General features: G+C 39.3%; 2 protein-coding genes across 6 annotated transcripts; one reads left to right on the top strand and one right to left on the bottom strand.

Annotated features, from left to right (window-relative positions):
• Positions 1-686: 686 nt before the first annotated feature.
• LOC140538525 (vitellogenin-like) lies at positions 687-8,465 on the top strand. Its single transcript, XM_072661118.1, has 28 exons — positions 687-726; positions 843-863; positions 954-1,105; positions 1,239-1,490; positions 1,580-1,741; positions 1,828-1,976; positions 2,068-2,218; positions 2,366-2,523; positions 2,604-2,769; positions 2,886-3,011; positions 3,231-3,449; positions 3,533-3,750; positions 3,839-3,936; positions 4,028-4,152; positions 4,262-4,363; positions 4,451-4,582; positions 4,674-4,857; positions 4,947-5,049; positions 5,156-5,341; positions 5,427-5,680; positions 5,764-6,124; positions 6,473-6,506; positions 6,662-6,721; positions 6,845-7,042; positions 7,145-7,296; positions 7,387-7,531; positions 7,633-7,776; positions 8,451-8,465. Exons 1-28 carry the CDS (start codon positions 687-689, stop codon positions 8,463-8,465), a joined length of 4,107 nt encoding a protein of 1,368 aa, XP_072517219.1.
• LOC140537807 (afadin- and alpha-actinin-binding protein-like) lies at positions 2,999-18,323 on the bottom strand. Of its 5 annotated transcripts, none has more exons than XR_011977687.1 (15): positions 18,125-18,323; positions 16,257-16,359; positions 15,079-15,233; positions 13,632-13,835; positions 13,316-13,426; positions 13,024-13,159; positions 11,903-11,978; positions 11,306-11,486; positions 11,041-11,167; positions 10,690-10,826; positions 10,073-10,246; positions 9,630-9,735; positions 9,433-9,536; positions 5,171-5,334; positions 2,999-3,062 (listed from the first exon to the last, which is right to left on the bottom strand). XR_011977687.1 is itself a non-coding variant. In XM_072660061.1 (13 exons), the coding sequence occupies exons 2-13, from the start codon at positions 16,273-16,275 to the stop codon at positions 9,487-9,489; spliced, it is 1,476 nt and encodes a 491-aa protein (XP_072516162.1). In that variant the 5' UTR covers positions 16,276-16,359; positions 18,125-18,323; the 3' UTR covers positions 8,707-9,486. The 5 variants fall into 5 exon arrangements, 1 of the variants encoding a protein (XP_072516162.1); XR_011977686.1 differs by lacking the exon at positions 2,999-3,062 and adding an exon at positions 3,096-5,033; XR_011977684.1 differs by lacking the exon at positions 2,999-3,062 and having other exon boundaries at positions 3,096-5,334.
• Positions 18,324-19,029: the final 706 nt, after the last annotated feature.

The raw sequence follows: 19,029 nt of genomic DNA, 5'->3' as shown, positions 1-19,029 counted from the left end.
GCTAGCTAACGTCTAACGTCTGACTAGCTAGCTGGCCAGATTGCTAGTACCAGGCTGGTATTAATCTAGTCTAGGTCTTGTTACCTATGAACTGTGTGGCCTAACAACCTGCTAACCTGTATCAGACAGATATTCAAAAAGTAGCTAATTTCACCTACCAGTATTAAAGTGTGATGATAAGTTATCTCTGTGTTTTTTCATGTTGTCTTCCTACTAGCTGAGTCAAGCTTGCTAGCGTTAGCCTGCTAGTTAGAAACCTGTTTAGCCAGAAACTATTTGCTAGTTTGCTACTATTTGCTATATTACACTGTACACTTGCTTTTTTTTAGTTTAAAAAACTTTTAGTTTAAAAAACTTTTAAATACAAACCTTTGTATTTATTATGTTTAAAGTTAAATGTAACAATGTCATATAACACATACAACAAAATAGAATAACAAAAAAGGCATTACAAAACTCACAAGGAACTGACATGTTGACATTTGATTTGTCCTAGCAAAAATAGGAGGTCAGACTATCCTGACCTAATGTCAATTGATTTGTTAGTCTCCTGACCCAACAGGTTTCATCTCATGTGCATCAAAATACATATGAGTTAATCATTTATACAGAAGTGACAGTGCAATCAGCAAAAACGCTACAATAAAAAGGCAGGCATTGCAAGGATTCACCACAAATCACCAGCCATGAGAGCTGCCGTGCTTGCTCTGACTGTGGCCCTTGTGGGTAAGTCGTACTCTTAGTAATAATGCTGTAATTATTTAATAATTAGAAGTTTTTGTTGTTCAGCAGAGTAATATTGATTCTATATTGATAGTTTCTGTTTTTCTTATTTCATTTAGCGAGTAATCAGATCAACCTTGGTAAGTACTAAAGCGGTATTTCTCTAACGCTGTAGATTCTGACAGTTTAGATATCTTTTCAGAGAAACTTACAGTGAAATATTTCACCAGTTCCAGAGTTTTCCGCTGGTAAGACCTTTGTATACAAATATGAGGGTCTGATCTTGGGCGGTCTGCCTCAGGAGGGTCTGGGCAAGGCTGGAGTAAAAGTTACCAGCAAGGTTCTCATCAGGGCTGAGGCACAGAATACTTTCCTTCTGAAGGTAAAGTAACTATTCATTGTATAAAATGTTCAGACGGACATTTCTATGGAAAACACATACATGGGTAAAGTAACTACTGTAGCAGAACTAAATATGATCATTTATAATATATTTGTGATTATTTCGTCCTTAGCTCCAGGATCCTCAGCTCTTTGAGTATGCCGGGATCTGGCCCCAGGATTCTTTTGCTCCTGCTGCTAAGCTCCTTGCCGCTCTGAACCCTCAACTTACAGTTCCCATCAAATTTGAGTATGCCAATGGTATGGTAGGTAATATATTCGCCCCTGCGGGAGTGTCTGCTACTGTCCTGAACTTGCACAGAGGCATCCTCAACATCCTCCAGCTCAATATCAAGAACACCCAGAATGTCTATGAGCTGCATGAGGTAAGACAATGAAGACAATGCCAACGTAATATCTATTATTATGGAAATCACTTTCTGTTCTGTCAGCTAAAGTTATTTAATACTCTAAGGCTGGAACTCATGGAGTCTGCAAGGCCCACTATATGATCAGTGAGGATGCAAAGACCCATCAGATTGTTGTGACAAAGTCCAAAGACCTGACCCACTGCCATGAGAAGGCCATCAAGGACATTGGTTTGGCTTATGCTGAGAAGTGTGCTGAATGCCAGCAGGTGAGATCAAAAGCAGGCCTCACTTTTACAATTTGAGAAGTTGTTCAAATGGACATCTTCTGTAACCCATTATTTCCTCACCACAGAGACTTCAGAGTCTGACTGGAACTGCAACCTACACCTACGTCATGAAGCCAACTGATGCTGGTGCTGTGGTCGCAGAGGCTACAGCTGAAGAGCTACACCAGTTCTCACTATTCAATACCATCACTGGAGCAGCACAAATGAGGGCCAAGTATGATGCATACTATGATGACTGCAAAACATTTGTAAAACATTTAAACAGTTAGTGAAAGAAATCTGATCATTTTTTTTTCTAATTTCAGGCAAACACTGGCCCTACTGGAGGTCCAGAACACTGCTGTTGCTCCAGCCGGTGCTGAATATGCGGCCCGTGGAAGCCTGAAGTATGAGTTTGCCACTGAGATTTTGCAAACCCCCATTCAGCTTCTAAAGATCAACAACGCAGAAGCACAGGTGTCATTACAAAATTCCAGTAGCAAACCTAAACCTTTTCTGTAAATATATAAATAAAACAGGTATGCCTGTATAAACCTTTTACAATGTCATTGTTTTCATTATCAAGGGCTCTGATAATGAAGCTTTGTATGTGCTCTGTTTCAGATTGCGGAAGTCTTGCAGCATCTGGTTGCAAACAATGCAGCCATGGTCCATGAGGATGCTCCACTGAAGTTCCTTCAGCTTGTCCAGCTCATGCGTGTTGCTACTTTTGAGGGTGTTCAAACCATTTGGGATCAGTACAAGACCAAACCTGTTCACAGGTAAAATGCTCTTGAAAGCTGCAGTAAATAGAGACACTGTTTATATACACATACTTATTTTTATACTTTTCTTCATGCAGACGATGGATTCTGGACGCAGTCCCTTTTGTTGGCACACCAGTAGCCTTGAAGTTCATCAAGGAAAAGTTCCATGCTGGCGAGTTCACCACTGCTGAATTCACTCAGGCCCTTGTGATTGGACTGCACATGGCCAATGCTGATCCAGCTGCTATTCAACAGGCTGCTGTGAGTACATTTCTATTGTGTAACATATTGCAATGTAGATACTTATACTATAAATGTAGATACTATAGATACTATAAATATTTCTACAAATTTTAACCTTGTAAACTGTTGGACAGGGCCTGGCACTGAGCCCCAAAATCAAGGCAATTCCAGCAATGCGTGAGGTGGTCATGCTGGGCTATGGTTCCATGGTTGCCAAACACTGTGCTGAAGTTCCTTCTTGTTCTGCTGATCTCCTCAAGGTACAAATATCTGCAGAGTTTACTTACATTTGGTGTAGTTCAGATTTGAAGCTAGAAAATAAAAGATAATTCTTTTATTGTTGGAAATTAAAAGCTTTACTAGGTTTTAGACAGGAAATCAGTGAATAAACAGTAAAAGATGAGTTTGTATAGCAGAGAATAATAATAAATGACAATTTAAAAACTATTAATCACAAATTATATCATTCATTTCATCAGCCTATCCATGAGCATGCTGCTGAAGCCATTGCCAAGGCTGAAATATCTGAAGTCACCCTGGCTCTGAAGGCTCTGGGCAATGCTGGTCACCCTGCTAGCCTTAAACCCATCATGAAGCTCTTGCCTGGATTCGGAGCTGCAGCTGCAACCATGCCCATGAAAGTTCAAGTTGATGCCATCTTGGCTCTCAGGAACATCGCGAAGAAGGAGCCAAAGATGGTAAGTATGTGATGATCTGTGACCACAGTACAGTTTTGGTTGATTTTGTTCCAGGAGCTAAATCATCTCATTGGTCTGTTCAGGTTCAGCCAGTGGCCCTGCAACTTTTCATGGATAAGAATCTTCATCCTGAAGTCCGTATGGTTGCCTGTATTGCGCTACTTGAAACCAAGCCCTCAGTCGCTCTAATGTCCACTGTTGCTGGTGCTTTGGAGAAAGAGCCCAACATGGAAGTTGCCAGTTTTGCATACTCTTACATCAAGTCTCTGACCAGAAGCATGTCCCCTGATTTGATGCATGTGTAAGAAGGCTTGTTATTGTTTAGTAAGTTCATTTGTTTCTTACTGCTGAAAAAAAAAAACAGGAAGTGACAAGTTTGTTGGTTACAGGGCTGCTGCAGCTAATGTTGCCATCAGAGCGTTGAGCCCGAAAATGGACAGACTGAGCTACCTTTCAAGCACTGCTCTTCACTTGGACCTTTATATCTGTAGGTTTCAATAAGACCCACATTGTTCATGAGGCTTGCCAACTTAAAGAAAATCTTTATTTAATAAAAGGACACCCTTTTCTCTTTAAAGCTCCTGCCATGGTTGGTGCTGCTGGTAGTGCTTTCATCATCAATGATGCTGCCACTATTTTGCCCAGAGCTGTTGTGACAAAAGCTCGTGCCTACTTGGCTGGAGCAGCTGCTGATGTTCTTGAGGTATGACTATTTTTTCATAATGTTAATGGAATTGTTACAAAATCAGGTTATTTGTCAACCACTGGAACTGATATTTATCACTTATTATTATTTATTACACCTCATTCAGGTTGGTGTGAGAACTGAGGGGCTCCAGGAAGCTCTACAGAAAACTCCTGCTGGAGATCGGAATGCTGATCGTGTTACCAAGATAAAGCACACCTTGAAGGCAGTAAGCTATGAACATTACATCCTCATTTTAGCTGAATATAGCTTAATCAATATCTGTTTTTTCTAATCTTAATTTTTACTCTATAAGCTGATGAACTGGAAGGCCTTGCCAGCCGGTCAGCCACTGGCTTCCATCTACGTGAAACTCTTTGGACAGGAAATTGCTTTTGCCAACATTGAGAAAACCTTCATTGAGCAGATCATTGAGCAGGCAACACAGGTAGTCTATTGATTCTTTGCTCTTTTAGAAGAATTCTGTGTCTACTTTGGAAACTGCATGTAAAATATCATATCATCTGCACACCCTATAGACTGCAAAACCACGTGCACGTGAACTGATGAAGGAGGCTGTTAAAGCCTTGCAGGCTGGCATTGCCATCCAATATGCCAAGCCTTTGCTGGCAGCTGAGGTACGCCGCATTGTCCCCACTGGTGTTGGTGTGCCCATGGAGCTTGGTTTTTACACTGCTGCTGTTGCTGCTGCAGCTGTCAATGGTAAGATTTTCACCTCAATGTAAAACACAAGCATTAAATATATAAATCTCCAAATCTGTGTAATTACATAATATTATTCATAATTTCAGCAAAGGCTGTCATTACACCTCCCCTACCTGAGCAGATAGAGACCGTCACTCTTGATCAGCTGAAGAAGACTGACATCCAGTTGCAAGCTGAGGCCAGACCAAGGTGCTTCTTCACAGATACATTTTATATGACTGACTAAATGTGCAGACTGGAACATTATAGAAAAACATCTGCCAAACATCAAACATCTGTCTTGTCTTGCTTTCAGTGTTGCCATGCATACCTTTGCTGTGATTGGAGTAAACACTGCCTTGATTCAGGCCGCTGTCATGGCCAGAGGAAAGATTCACACTGCTGTGCCAGGAAAAGTGGCTGCAAGAGCTGACCTTCCAAGAGGAAACATCAAGGTGGAGGTTCTGCCTGCTGCTGCTCCTGCTCATATTGCTGCTGTCAGGTAATAGAAGCAAGAGTAATACATTTTATCTCAGCGTAAAATAAAAATTCAAAACACCCTGACATGTGAACATTTCAATCAACAGCTTTGAGACTCTTGCTGTAGCCAGAAATGTTGAGGATCTCCCTGCTGAGAGAGTAGCATCTTTGGCACCTGCTGGGCACTCTGGTGCTGACTCCTTGATACCTGCTTCAATTCAGAAGACCTTGTGTGGTGCTGTCCCCTACTTTGAGATTAAGGGATGCCTCGAGGTTAACTCACGCCATGCTGGCTTTATGGGGTACAACCCTCTGTACTATATGATTGGGCAGCACGCAGCTCGTATTTCTGTTTCTAAAGGTAAGTCCTGAGGTTATCACGGTTCCTGAAGTTATATTATTTGTAATAAAAATATGAGATATGTACTGTAATTTATGCTTCAGGTGATGGTCCTGCTCTTGAAAGACTGGAGTTTGAGGTTCATGTTGGTGCTAAGGCAGCTGAGAAGCTTACTAGGGAAATCAGTGCTGTTGAAGCTGGAAGCCAAGAAGAAAACATCATCCTGATGAAACTGAGGGAAATCCTGGAGGCTGGACTGAAAAACAAGAACTCCTCAAGCAGCTCTAGCAGCTCGACCCGTTCAAGCAGCTCAAGCCGCTCAAGTCGATCAAGCCGTTTAGGCAGCTCAAGTAGCTCAAGCCGCTCAAGCCGATCAAGCCGTTCAAGTCGTTCGAGCCATTCGAGACGCTCCAGCAGCTCTGCTTCCTCCATTAGCAGCAGCAGGAGTACCAGTAGCTCTTCAAGATCTTCTAGCTCCCAAATGTTTAGGGTAAATCTTTCCCTTATAGCTCAGAGCATAATTACTCACCATGTAACATGAAAGATCAATTTCAGTTTTTGAGTGGTACACTCAAAGTTTGCAGAAACTGTTGCAGCAATGTAGATCTCAAACAGTACATAAATAAAAAAAATTCTCATATAGCTTTATATAACTGCATTCCTTTAAAAAATAATAAAAAAATAAAATTATATTAATATTATATTAATGTCCTTTATCACAATAAATGGATTTCATTTTTGCCCTACCACAAAGGTTCATTAAGCTCATCATGAGTTTTTCTCATCCCATGTTTCTTCCTAGGGTAACGATACATATGGACCCTTCCTGAAATTCCACAAGGAACAGGTAACTCTTTTGTTATTATATATTTATTGCTTTCTTATTTTATCTGCTGTAAGACATAAAACGTTAGTTAACTGCAATAAATTAATAGTTATTTACTAAATGATTGTTGCTTGTTTGCTTCTGAAGAAATATTATTTTTTTTCTTTTTGTTGCAGTACTTGGCATCACATGCAAGGTCCAGCAGTTCATCTAGCATCGAGGCCCTCCAAAGACAGGTTAACTGAAATCTGCCCTTATGTTTTAATCGCAGTCAGCAAACAGGAGCAATAGCCAATCTACCAGACCAGAACCAGCATCTTCTGCACTGGAATAATGTAAGTGCATGTTGATATTTTCAGGTCAAGCTTCTTGGAGATGCTATTCCTCCTGCATTTGCCATCATTGCTCGTGCTGTTAGAAGTGATCGCAATCTAGAATACCAGGTTGCTGTCTACTTGGATAAAGCCACCTCAAGAGCACAGATTGTGCTTTCCCCTATTGCTGAGAAATGGAAGATGTGTGCTGATGGTGTACTGCCAAGCAAGCATAAAGTCAGCGTAGGTTTGGTCTTCTACTGCAGTTTTTATGTGAACAAACAAACTTTATCTTTGTCAAAATTTGACAATGCTGATTGCACTGACAATGGACACTCCTAATAGGCCAGGCTTGGTTGGGGAGCAGAGTGCCAGGACTATGCAGCAGATTTCAAAGTTGAAACTGGTGTTATTGAATCAAACCCTGCTGTCCGTTTGGAAGTGGAGTGGAACAAACTCCCAAGACTTATAACCTTTGCAGCCACATATGCTAAAAGGTACACATTTAAAAAATATATTTTTTTAGTTTTGTAGTTTGTCAAACTACAAATTATACTTAACATCTTCTTATTTCTTTCTACCAAAAGGGCCACAGAGTACCTCCCACTGCTCAGAGCAGCTCGCCTGGCTGGACTTGCTCTTGATAGAGCTGAAAACAAAGACAAGGAGGTTGCCCTCATTGTGGCACTACCAACTCAGACGTCAGCAAACATCATTTGGAGAGCTCCAAAAGTAAGAACTTGAGTCTTGAGGCATCATATGACAATTTTATATATTTAACTAACTACAGTTTGTAATGTGTTTATTTTAATATTACCTTGTCTAAATACTAGATGACCCTGTCAAAAATGGATGTACCTGTTCCTGTTGCTGTGCCCATTGAAAAAGATGGAAGCATTCCAGCTCTTGAGAATATGGACATTCGTGGCGCCATTGAGGATATTAAGAATTTGGACTTTAATACCCTCATCAAAAAAGTACTTAAATTTATTGAGAATATTCAAAACTAAACTTAATTTGATATTTTGACTTTATTGGCTGAATGACATTACTGCCTGAAGCTGACTCATTTAATTACAAATAAGCAAATAAATGTAATTATGAGCATCCACGAAACTAAGTATACCACGTTTTTGTTGTTTGTTTAGTTTTTTCGAACATCTGGTGATTACATTGTGACCTTTATATTAAATCAAGTTCATCACTGAGGTTCTGCAACAAATAATCCAGTCATTTTTTCCCCAAACAATTCAAATGTTGTCTTGATGTAAAATCCACCACACCCATTGGATCATGCATACTTGGGATGTTTAAGGTTTGTGATCTGCTTAAAGAATATATGCTCAGTAGATCACTAAAACCCTTGGATACAGGTCAGCTGGTAAAATCCAGAATCTACCAAAAACTAAACACAGTGGTGCAGCATTTAGCTTCTACACTACACACAACTGGAACCCACTCACAAAAAGTCTGAGATGTGTGCCAAACGTAGTATTTTTTTAAATATAGACTAGAACTACATAATATATCATCAATAAAAACACAATGATAACAAACATCTTGTGCCTTGCTGGCTAGCATCGCGTCAAGTGACAAAAGAGATTAGATGGACCACGGCTGGGTCCCCTATGTTTTTCCTATGTTTCTTTAGGGGCTGCAGGATTGAAGTAACAAATGGGGAAGCAAGCACCACCCCATAGATCCACCCCAGAACTAAGAGAAACTAAAAAAGCCTATGTGGCTTGTTGTCGACACTAAAAAATGTGCTTTCTTTTATCACCATTTTTGTAAAAACTCTACTTCCATTTGAGGAAAAAGCTCATTTAAAGCAACTACTATTTACAACTACTGTACTACTCTGGGGAATACTCCACTTCTATTGAAATAAAAAAAAAGGTCACACAAGCTGAATATATAAAACTAATGTATTTAACATTCATCTGAATATACGTAATGAAGTCCACAACAGCTGCAATCTTAGAAGCTAGCAAAACTAACTTCTAGCAGAACAAGACAAAAATACATAATTACAAACTTAAGGCCAGTAAGCCACAATTAATAAATGGAAAATAAACCATCACACTAACTTCAAACTTATCTGAACTAAAAACAATGGCATGCCAAAACACAATTACTTCATCTACTAATCTACTGAAACGTCTGGAATAAACAGTACATATGCTTAAAAAAACGTCTACCAAAACTTCAGAGAATATATTGAGTAGGATTTGCAATTGGCATAATCACCATATTACATTAAGATAATACCAAAATGCACATTAATGCTGAAGCATGCAACGCACACATCAGAATTAGAATGAACTTTTTAATTTAATCCAAACTAGAGTCACTGATGGTTATTCTATATGTTTTGTTCCATAAATAGGGCAAACTGCATGATGAAGGAATGATGAAATACAGTAGTTATGTTTTGTTTAATATAGATGGTTCCTTATGCAGCCTATCATATTTCTATACAGAGTTTACAATGACTTTCCACAGTAAAAGCCCTAAAAATAAAATATCCAGTATTCAGACCTCATGGCACCTTTTCGAAATGACAGAATGATTTTTGTAATATCAAGCCATGTTTGTAATATACACACTTTATGCAGAAATGTGCAGGAAGTTACCGCTCATATAGATTGGCTCTGCGGCAGGAAGTGCTCTGCAATGGGGTGCCATCGCTAAAGTGGGGTCTTCGGTCCTGAAGTATGTTTCTGTTCTTGAACCGAATCTGTAGAAAAATGGGAAAACAGTGATCCGTGTGTATGAGGTTAATTTTAGCATAACGCTCAGTGCAAGTGCTTTAAAGAAGACAACCACTTACAGTCTGATAAGGCATTCTGTGTTTTTATGGCCATGTGTTCTGTAAACGTCATGTTCAAAAACTGATGCTTTAGCCAGGTTGCACGGTCTTCTTCAAACATTTTCCTCTGTAACAGAAAAACCAATAACAACTTTTAAAAACTACCTTGAAATATATTCAGCAGAAGAGTAGCATTAGCTTTTATAGCATCACCATTATAGAGTTCATTAAAGACTTCTTTAGAAGTTAACTCTGTACATCAGCAAATGAAAACTTCAGACAATAATTTAAAGATATAAATAAAATAAAGGGTTAACTTCTATAAACATATTTAATTAACTCTATAATGGTGATACTATAAAAGCTGATGCTATTCTGATGTAACTTTGCAAACAGTAACATGTAAACACAAGTGACAAGCAAACAATTGGTAATAAACTAGCAATAATCAGATAACCAGTTACCTCATGGCCCAGTCTAATGGCTGCCTCTGTAAAACTCCTCCTCTCCATTTCAAAGTTCTTTCTCTGCTCCTCAAATGTTTTCCACTCCTCTTTCAATCGCTCCTTCTCTTCTAACATGTAGCAGTCATTCAGCACAGCAGCAGTCTCCTCATCACAGGGAGTGTTGAGCTGTTGCTATTTGGGACAGATAAGACATAAAAGACGATGCATGAACAACAGGGATGTCTAGAAAAAGGAAAGTGAAGTCTTCTGCCTATTAGACAGATCATATGTTAGAAGACCTGTTAGAAGGCCGACTCTTGGGGTCCCCTTTACCTGTGTCAGACCAGTTGCCACCCTCCAGACTGACCACCAGGCTCCCCTACCAACTGTGTCAGACCAGCTACCCACCCTCCTGCCACTGCTACCTGCCTAATGACTGGGTTATCTTTTTCTTGCTACTGCTGCCTTTGGCCTGCTTACTGGGGGTCTTAGGTGTTCATGTCTTTTTATGTTGTTAATTTCTTGTCCTCTTACTGATGATTGAATCTGTAAAGCTACTTTGGGACAACGCCAGTTGGAAAAAGAGCTGTATAAATAAATTTCATTTGATTTTATATGGTTATGTGATAATTTACCTGCAAAAGCTGTTGCTGAGTCTGAATGAAGTCTTTGCACTGCTGGATCTCAATCTTAAGTCTCTCCATCTCTTCCTGATGGATATCTCTGGAAATCATCTCCTCACCAACCTCCCTCCCTAGCTGCACCATTGATGCTGAAATACAAAAAAATGAATTAACGTTTGTAATTTTAACTTCAGGCTTTGTTTTTAATCTTCAGACTAGACATTTGCACTTCCCTGATATGCCTTTGTCCTCTACAGTGCATTCACAACTCTGCAGATTGTCTGATTCACAACTTTCTGAAGTTCTCCCATCTTACTTCTCTAAAAAGATCACTTCACTGAAATCTTTCAACCCTGAGCGTACCTTTGTTGTCTAGGTTCTCTACGTGGTGTTTGAGCTTCCTCCACTGCTGCCGAATGCTGTTGGTGAGCTTCTCTCGGGCATGTTCACAAGAAATCTCTGAAGTCTCTTCCTCATCAGACGCTGCTTGCTAAGCAAAACATTACAAAAGACGTGTGAACTCTTGATCAGACGATATTTTGTCAAGAACAAATATATATTTTAAAAATATCATTAAATGTTAACTTTTTAAACGTCTACCTGGCTGTTTACACTAAAATAGACTGACCTGATCTGTAAATTCTGTGCTTGTCTCCTCCTTCTGGCTGTGTTTCTTTGGACTTAAAATACCCACCATTTCCCGCTTCATTTGTTGGAGCACTTTCTTCAGCTCTGCATTCTCCAACATCAGTTCCTTCTGGTGTTTATCGAACTCATTCAGAAGAGTCTTGTACATTTCGCTTTCGTGTCTGATGGAGAAAGTGAATGAGATACACTATATGTCCAAGTGTTTGTGGACACCCCTTCTAATGAATGCATTCAGCTACTTTAGGTTGCACCAATTGCTGACACAGATGTGCAAATGCACACACACAACTTGTCTAGTTACTGTAGATAAGTACTGCCAATGGAATAGGACTCTCTGAAGCAGACAAACATTCTGACCTTACTAATGCTTTTGTCTAGCAAAAAGCCTTACCTGGACAACAGAGACAGTTAATCCAAAAAAGCAGGATAAACTCTTTTTAATACCCTTCATTTTAGAAGAAGCAATGAATGAATGAGCAGGTGTCCTAATACTTTTGTCCATACTCTCATCCATTTGGGGTATTACTTAAATAAGACAGCACACATCACAGGAGACAAGAGCGAGATCGTAACTTACCTTGCATCTGTTTTCCCAGTTTTCCACTGACTTCTCCTTCCATCAGACCTTCCAACATAATTCAAAATGTCCATCCCTGACAGAGCAAACACAGGCATACGATAAAGAATCATCTTAAATGTAGACATTAACCTATTGGCAGTGTGCCTAATGCCAGGCATGGGCTAGAGGGGTATAAAGCCCCCCAGCATTGAGCTGTGGAGCAGTGGAACTGTGCTCTCCAGAATGACGAATGGCGCTCCAGCCAATTGAGGCTTCCCCCTTGTGGTCATTATCTGTTATTGCAAAATCTGAGCAAATTGTAATATGCATGCAATAAAGACTGTTCTTGTCCTGTAATTATAATGAATCTTTATTTCCCCTTGTTAGTTTATAATTCTTGACACATTAAGGCCAATTCACCACATATAATTTGAAAGATAAACATCAGGAACTCTATTTTTAGTGTCATTTGATCACTTGACATTGCTGAACTGTTTGCGAAACTGCTTAATTCCTGTCAATGCCATTTTACTCCATCATGATTAAAATACCATTGACATCACAACTTAGTCAAATCATATATGGTATGATAAAAAGAAGGAGACTCCTGAAAGAAGCTTAAGGCTTTTGCTTTTCAGTTATTAATGGAATAAAGACTCTTCTTGCAAATTTAAGTACAAGACATCCCCCTTGTGGTGAATATGTGTTATGCAATCAAATCCGGTTGTTCTCTGAATGTCTCTTCCTCCCACAAAAAATGAGTCTAATCAAATGTCTTTAATATTATTCATGGAAACAACATTCATTAGGCTGTAGACTGTGGAGTGGCTCTGACGTAATTCATAGTAATGGATTCTTTTATTCTAATGCATAAAATATCTGTCCCTTTAAACCACTACACACGTAAAAGATCTATTGAAGCATTTCAGGGCAGCATTAGAGTGACCCACTTGCCTAGTTTTAACTTGTGCACACCTGCCTCTGTATTACACACACACACACACACACACACACACACACACACATACACAATACTTCTTAGCCTGGACTAACATAATTGCAACTGCAATTCAGATGCAAAACAAGTCTCTTCGTCTTAATAGTACTGTTCACACATGACAGCAACAAAGACTCTGTACCCTGTTTCTTGTCCTTCTTGTCAGTCAGTAACTGGCTGAGACGTTCTTTAAGTTTACTGAACTCCCTCTCTTTCCTCTTCATGTCATGGTTGTACTGTGTGGCACGGCTTGCGATGATGTTCTGAAGCTTTTGGACCTATGAAGCATAGTTAACATGATATGCATGCTTTCAAAAAGATTCTTTTAACATGATAGAATTGAAAAGCAAAACATGGATGGTTATTATGCAGCATTTGCTATAATCAGCACTACATGAGATCCTATTTTGACCATTCCACAGTTAAATGCTTACCTCCTCTTTCTCATTTTTCAAACAATTTTGTAAGGTCTTTACATTTATCTCCAGCTGCCGCTCTCGTTCTCGCAATCTGACATTTTCTTTCTTGGAGAGTTCAAGTTGGTCCTTTACATAGCAAGGAAAACAGACAAGACTTTCTTTAGTCTAAAGGTTATTCATAAACCTTGAGATTAATTATCTTTAAAATTGTGTGTAATGAAGCTGCCTATCGCTTGTAAAAGCAGTGTTTGTGTCACACCGTGTTTTTTTTCTTACGAGACCTTACAGGAATGTAGGACTAGTTTTTTTTCCAACTATGAAAAAAACAAACCTTGAGTTTGGAGCTAGTGAGCTGCTGGCAGTGTAGGTCACTGCTGACCTTGAGCTGCTCCACTTCCAGCTCCTCCACCATTCCCACAGCACGCCGATGCAACTGCAGCAGATCATACATGCCGTTTAGTGCCGCAATGACATCAAGCTCTCGAATCCCATTCATGTTGTAGAAAATGGACGGCAAACCCAGAGATGAAAGCTCCTGGGAATGTAAAACAGGGACACAGGAAAGTAATGTCTGATTATTTTGTTGCTCAGCAACCATGGCCTACTGTTAACAGAATAAATTTCGAGGTGGAATAATTGTTAAAACTGTTTAATGATGTTAAGTCGCTGGTTGAGAAGAGGTTAACTCAGAAGCATGACCTAGCTATCCCCCTCCTAACTTGGTTCCACATAAGGCAATGAATACAATTACACAAACATTCATATAATGTAGAAACTGGAACAAAATCTAATGGATAAAGTAAAATTCAGTAAAATGAATAAAGTGAGAGCTCTCAAAGAGCATCAGGAGAAAGCTGGTTCAATTCCCAGTGATGTCATCTGAAGCCAAGAAAGCATATTTGCCTGCTAATTGAATAGCACACTTTCCTTACTCCTGTTACTGGGCTCAGGGCCAACTAAGGCCAGGAGTCCATGAAAGCATAATTGTCTGCCAATGGAATAGCTTAACTCACTCTCTCCAATTACTAAGCTTAATGCAAATCAACATGGCTAACAGAATTACCAGCTAGTTTTCTCCTTCAACTGCTCTGGCATTCTATTAGTGACATTTCTATAAGACCCTTCACCCAATGTTACCTTAACTCACCTAAACACTGCTTTACTAGAGGACAGTAAACATTTAATCTGTTCAATGCTGATAGTTACACTGGACAACCGCATCCTAATAGCGAGTAATTCCCACTTGTGCCGCCACAACAGATCTGGCCATTTGAGGCATGGACTCCACAAGACCTCTGAAGGCATTCTGGGGGATCTGGCACCAAGACGTTAGCAGCAGATCCTTCAAGTCCTCTAAGTTGTGAGGTGGAGCCTCCACGGATCAGATTAATGAGCCTTAGGTGCCCATAACACTGTCGTAGGTTCACAAGTGGTTTCTGACCAACTGAGCCTTTTCAAAGTTGCTTACATTCTTACGCTTGACCTTACACTTTTACTACTTTCAGCACATGACCTTTAAGGACTGGCTGTTCACTTTCTGACTATTATATTCCACCCCTCTGACAGATACCACTCTAGATAGAGATAAGCAATGTCTTTCACTTCACCCAACATGCTTCTGAGATCATCATGCATCCCTAAAAATCTCTACACCACCTAGAATTAGGCACTACAGTGCTTTTTCCATGGCATCACTCACGGCTTTAATATTAAAACATCATAACAACATAAACCATACAATACGAAACCTTTTGGACCCATTCATAATGCACACTTACCTGACTGATGTACAGCATACACTCTGATATATTGCTCTCTGTACAAAAGTCACTGGGACCACTGTAAGGACTAACAGGCAGGAGAGGCATTGTGGAATGGCTGTACTGCCTGGATGGAGGCATTGTAGAGTAACAGTAAATGGTGCTGATGTCTTCTGTAGAAGGAATAATAAAAGCTACAAGTTAGAATTAATGCTCAGTTCCAACAGAAGCAACTGTGTAACATTACACAAAACAGAAATAACTAATACACACACAACTGCTATCAATTCTAAGATGTCATTATGCTTGGCAAAAGCAGTAATGAATCTTAGTCATGATTATGTGTGGAAAAGATCATCACAATCACGACAGTACACATGCCGAGTCTTATCAAGGTTAGGAGAGATACCCGCACTTAAAATAGCACTCCAGTTTTATTTCTAGTCCCTTAATTTATTCCCTTTACACACGAGACTGACTATGTAGAGCAAAAGAGTCAAGTTATAATAGACACTGTATGGAATGTACAGAGAAGATGTTAAATAAATGTACACTCATCATCCCCTTTAAACTCTGTATGTTGAACTGCATACATTGAGTCTTTCATTTAATTTAATAGCTGCTACTAAATAATAGGTCAAATAATAATAACTGAAAAATAAGCACATTCTTACAATACAGTTTTTAAAATTGTATTTGAATAAAGTTCTGGTTTTACATAAACCAGGTTTTACATAAAGAAAATGCAGGTATGACATCTACAGTACATTCAATTGCATGTGTAGCGCAATTTAATTGCATTCAAACTTCCATACACGTGTGTTCTGGCATGGCCACGCCCACAACTAATTTCATAAGGCAGTGATGGTTTAGGGAGTGCATGACTTTTACCTTGATGAGTAAAATTCGCACCTCTCCCACTGGCTCCAGACACCATCTATTTGCATACTAGACGTGCCATTCAACCCCCCGCCCCTTCTCCGGTTTCTTCACATCTATTGTATCGTATTTTCATAGCTTCAGTGTTGAAGCCTGTGAGAGCAAGTTACCACTACTGGCACTACTCAACGCCACAGTGACCATTCATGCACAAATGCAGAATTATATTACTTTTAGGACACAGTGCTTAAATCACATGTGAAGCATAACAACATCATGCAAAGCATAGTATTATGGATAATATGAAACTGTATTACCATATGATGACTCTGGCATTCTTTCAGTCTTCCATATATCCCAGGACCATAAATCCTATGTGGATCTATTAGTTACTTAGAAGCAGACACCTTTACAAATAATCTGAAAAAGAGCATGTTAGCAATGCATTTAACGTTGCTAAGAAAAAAGAAATCTGGCACAATCTTAAACGAACAGTATATTAGGGCTACACATGGGCTTGATGTTTCCTAATGCTTAAAAATGGTATGTGTTTAAGACAAACATAGAGGTACTATGTAGGCCTACTTTAGTTACACTGAATACAGCTCATAATGAAGCAAGTGTTTCAAATGCATGTTTTATTTGAAAAAATAAGGACTTTTCTGACACATTTAAACACAGAGACATTTGATATTCATTTAATCAATATTGAAAGACTGGGGGTTAAATTAATGACTGCAGAGAGCATGGTCAGCGCAACTTCTCTCAAAAGTCAACCAAAGGTCTAGCGCGTCTGGCTGGTCGCAGTTTGATGTGTAGCTCCGTCCATCCCCATATTTCTCAATCAGTTTTTCAAACCCTATTCTGCTATATCATAAGAAAGCGGAGTTGAATGAAAAGTCATTGAAAGCCTTGGCTGGAAGAGACTGCTGCAGTGCCTGCACTGCACCCTTTCTGTCCATTACATGGAGTAGCTGAGTTGTAGAGCAACTGAACTGCACTTTTACTGTTGAAACATTTACCAGACAAACTAGGTATTCAGGGGAAAAATCTGTGCTCTAAGCTCAGTGCAGGTGGTCTGAAACATGCTTCTTCTGTGAGAAGGGTGCGGTCCTACCAAATGAGTATGTGACTACTGCGGAAAGTCCGGTTGCAAATTTGACAATATGGCAGACATTCCACAGACATTGGTTTAAATCATCAGGGCCATCTGTCCAAAGCACATTGTTCCAGAAGTCCTGGTCTTGGTCTCTGTGTTCTCTGGTATGCTATAGTCTTTCCCTGATGTCAGTCTCTTTTTGACAGCAAGGGCGTCCTCATTGCACACCTCCCATGAAAATGGGAAAAATGAAAATCAGACAAGTGCAAACATGTGCTTTCTGATGGTAGATGCAGTACTTTGACATCAGAAGTTGCAAGGGCAATATGCGGCTAGTCCCATAATTACATTTTAGGATGTTGGACACCTTTTTACGCATCTTGGATGCTTGGAAGGATGCTGCTAGTAAGGCCTTACCTGACCTATATATATATATATATATATATATATATATATATATATATATATATATAGTTCCAGATTTCTCCTGGACTCTCTCAGCCAGTGCATGGATGTGTTCACCTGATTAAACATCATCAGGCATTAATAACTATAATTAATAATAAACTCCAATGAGGAGGATGAATGTTGCGTTATTTGTGTATGTATTTGACTTTATTCTAATATTAATGCTTTACTGAGTAAATAATCAATAACTGCTATATCAATAACCCAGATAATGAGCTTTTTTCATTTTTACAGGTGCCTATATGTACATTAAAACATGCATATTAGTAACACTAAATAAAGTAGGCCTATACAATACCACCACATGTCTCAAACATAGTTTTAGGTCGTGTTATAGGTCTAATCCGAGCAGCCAGCATACAGCAGAGACTGCGCTAAACCCCATCAGCACAAATAACACGTTTATAACTATCGCGCTACTGCAGACGAGTCTAAGTAACCAATCAGCTGCAGGAGTAGCCCAAATCTTATGAGCCCCATCTCTGTAGACTGACTGCGCTAACACTGACTGTAAAAGACATTCGTTTGAGACATTCACAGATAAATTTGGGGCCATGCGTAGCCAGCACTACCTCTACCTATGAAACTCTGCCTAGCTGAAAGGAAAGGCTCACTCACTGTCTCTTTAGCACCGAAGAGCATCACCAGGACATCTAGGGCATCCCACGTCGACAGAGATTTTAAAGGAACGCCTCAGAAAAAGGGAAACTGCTCATAAACGCTGTGCTGATTTTGTACGCGGTTGTAAACAGAGGAATATAGGCCTGCAGGTCCGGCTGTAAGTCTCGTAGTTTTCGCTCTTCAACCGAGAGCCAGTTTCAGCAGCAAAACGGGGACACGCAGCGACAAGCATTTGCGTTGTCAGGCAACGAACAGCGAGCAGCTGATTGGTCGATTACCTCGCATAACCACGGCGTCAACCAATCAGCTCCACTGTAGGCTGTACAGAGCAAAACAGGCTTTGTGAATCTGTGAAAAATGAAACGTCAAAGTAATAATAAATATGATTTGTTAGATAAAACAATTATTAATTATTACACACATGATATATGTATTTGATATATAAATTATAATTTTATATGTTTGAATTCGAATTATGTATAGATGTATATTATTTTATATTATATGTACATTAAGTAACGTATTTGTGTTAATAAACACAATAATATATATGTTGATAAAAGTACATATAATATACTATGATATAATTTTTGTCTAATAAAGTTTTGTCTAAATGCAGGCTTACCGTTTGAAAAGACAATAATTGTGATTACATAAAATACTGATACTCTACTATTCATTTTATGTTGCATAATAAAGACACTGTGCATTTTACTGCAGTAACAGCTATTTCTCATCTGGTAAGGCTTTACAGTAGATGTTGGATAATGATTGCATAATTGGCTCTGGATCACAAACTCCGCTGCTCCACAGCCCAATGTTGGGAGCAGCATGGGGTTTTATACTCCTCTAGCTGATACATTGCTCTGTGGATGGTGACCTTTGTCACCCCCATTTCATTA

This window comes from Salminus brasiliensis, chromosome 17 (genome assembly GCF_030463535.1).
Source record: "Salminus brasiliensis chromosome 17, fSalBra1.hap2, whole genome shotgun sequence".
Lineage (NCBI taxonomy): Eukaryota > Metazoa > Chordata > Actinopteri > Characiformes > Bryconidae > Salminus > Salminus brasiliensis.
The sequence above is the reverse complement of the archived record's forward strand: the minus strand, read 5'-3'. Positions and strand labels throughout refer to the sequence as shown.

Excerpts from the sequence above, each read along its gene's own strand:
- LOC140537807 (XM_072660061.1), bottom strand. Across the intron at positions 11,168-11,305 it reads GCACAGAATTTACAGATCAG|CAAGCAGCGTCTGATGAGGA; the intron begins GTCAGTCTATTT and ends TGTTTTGCTTAG. Across the intron at positions 10,827-11,040 it reads AGAGAACCTAGACAACAAAG|CATCAATGGTGCAGCTAGGG; the intron begins GTACGCTCAGGG and ends TTTGTATTTCAG.
- LOC140538525 (XM_072661118.1), top strand. The coding sequence starts at position 687 with ATGAGAGCTGCCGTGCTTGCTCTGACTGTGGCCCTTGTGG. Across the intron at positions 2,524-2,603 it reads AAGACCAAACCTGTTCACAG|ACGATGGATTCTGGACGCAG; the intron begins GTAAAATGCTCT and ends TTCTTCATGCAG. Across the intron at positions 3,450-3,532 it reads CGAAGAAGGAGCCAAAGATG|GTTCAGCCAGTGGCCCTGCA; the intron begins GTAAGTATGTGA and ends TGGTCTGTTCAG.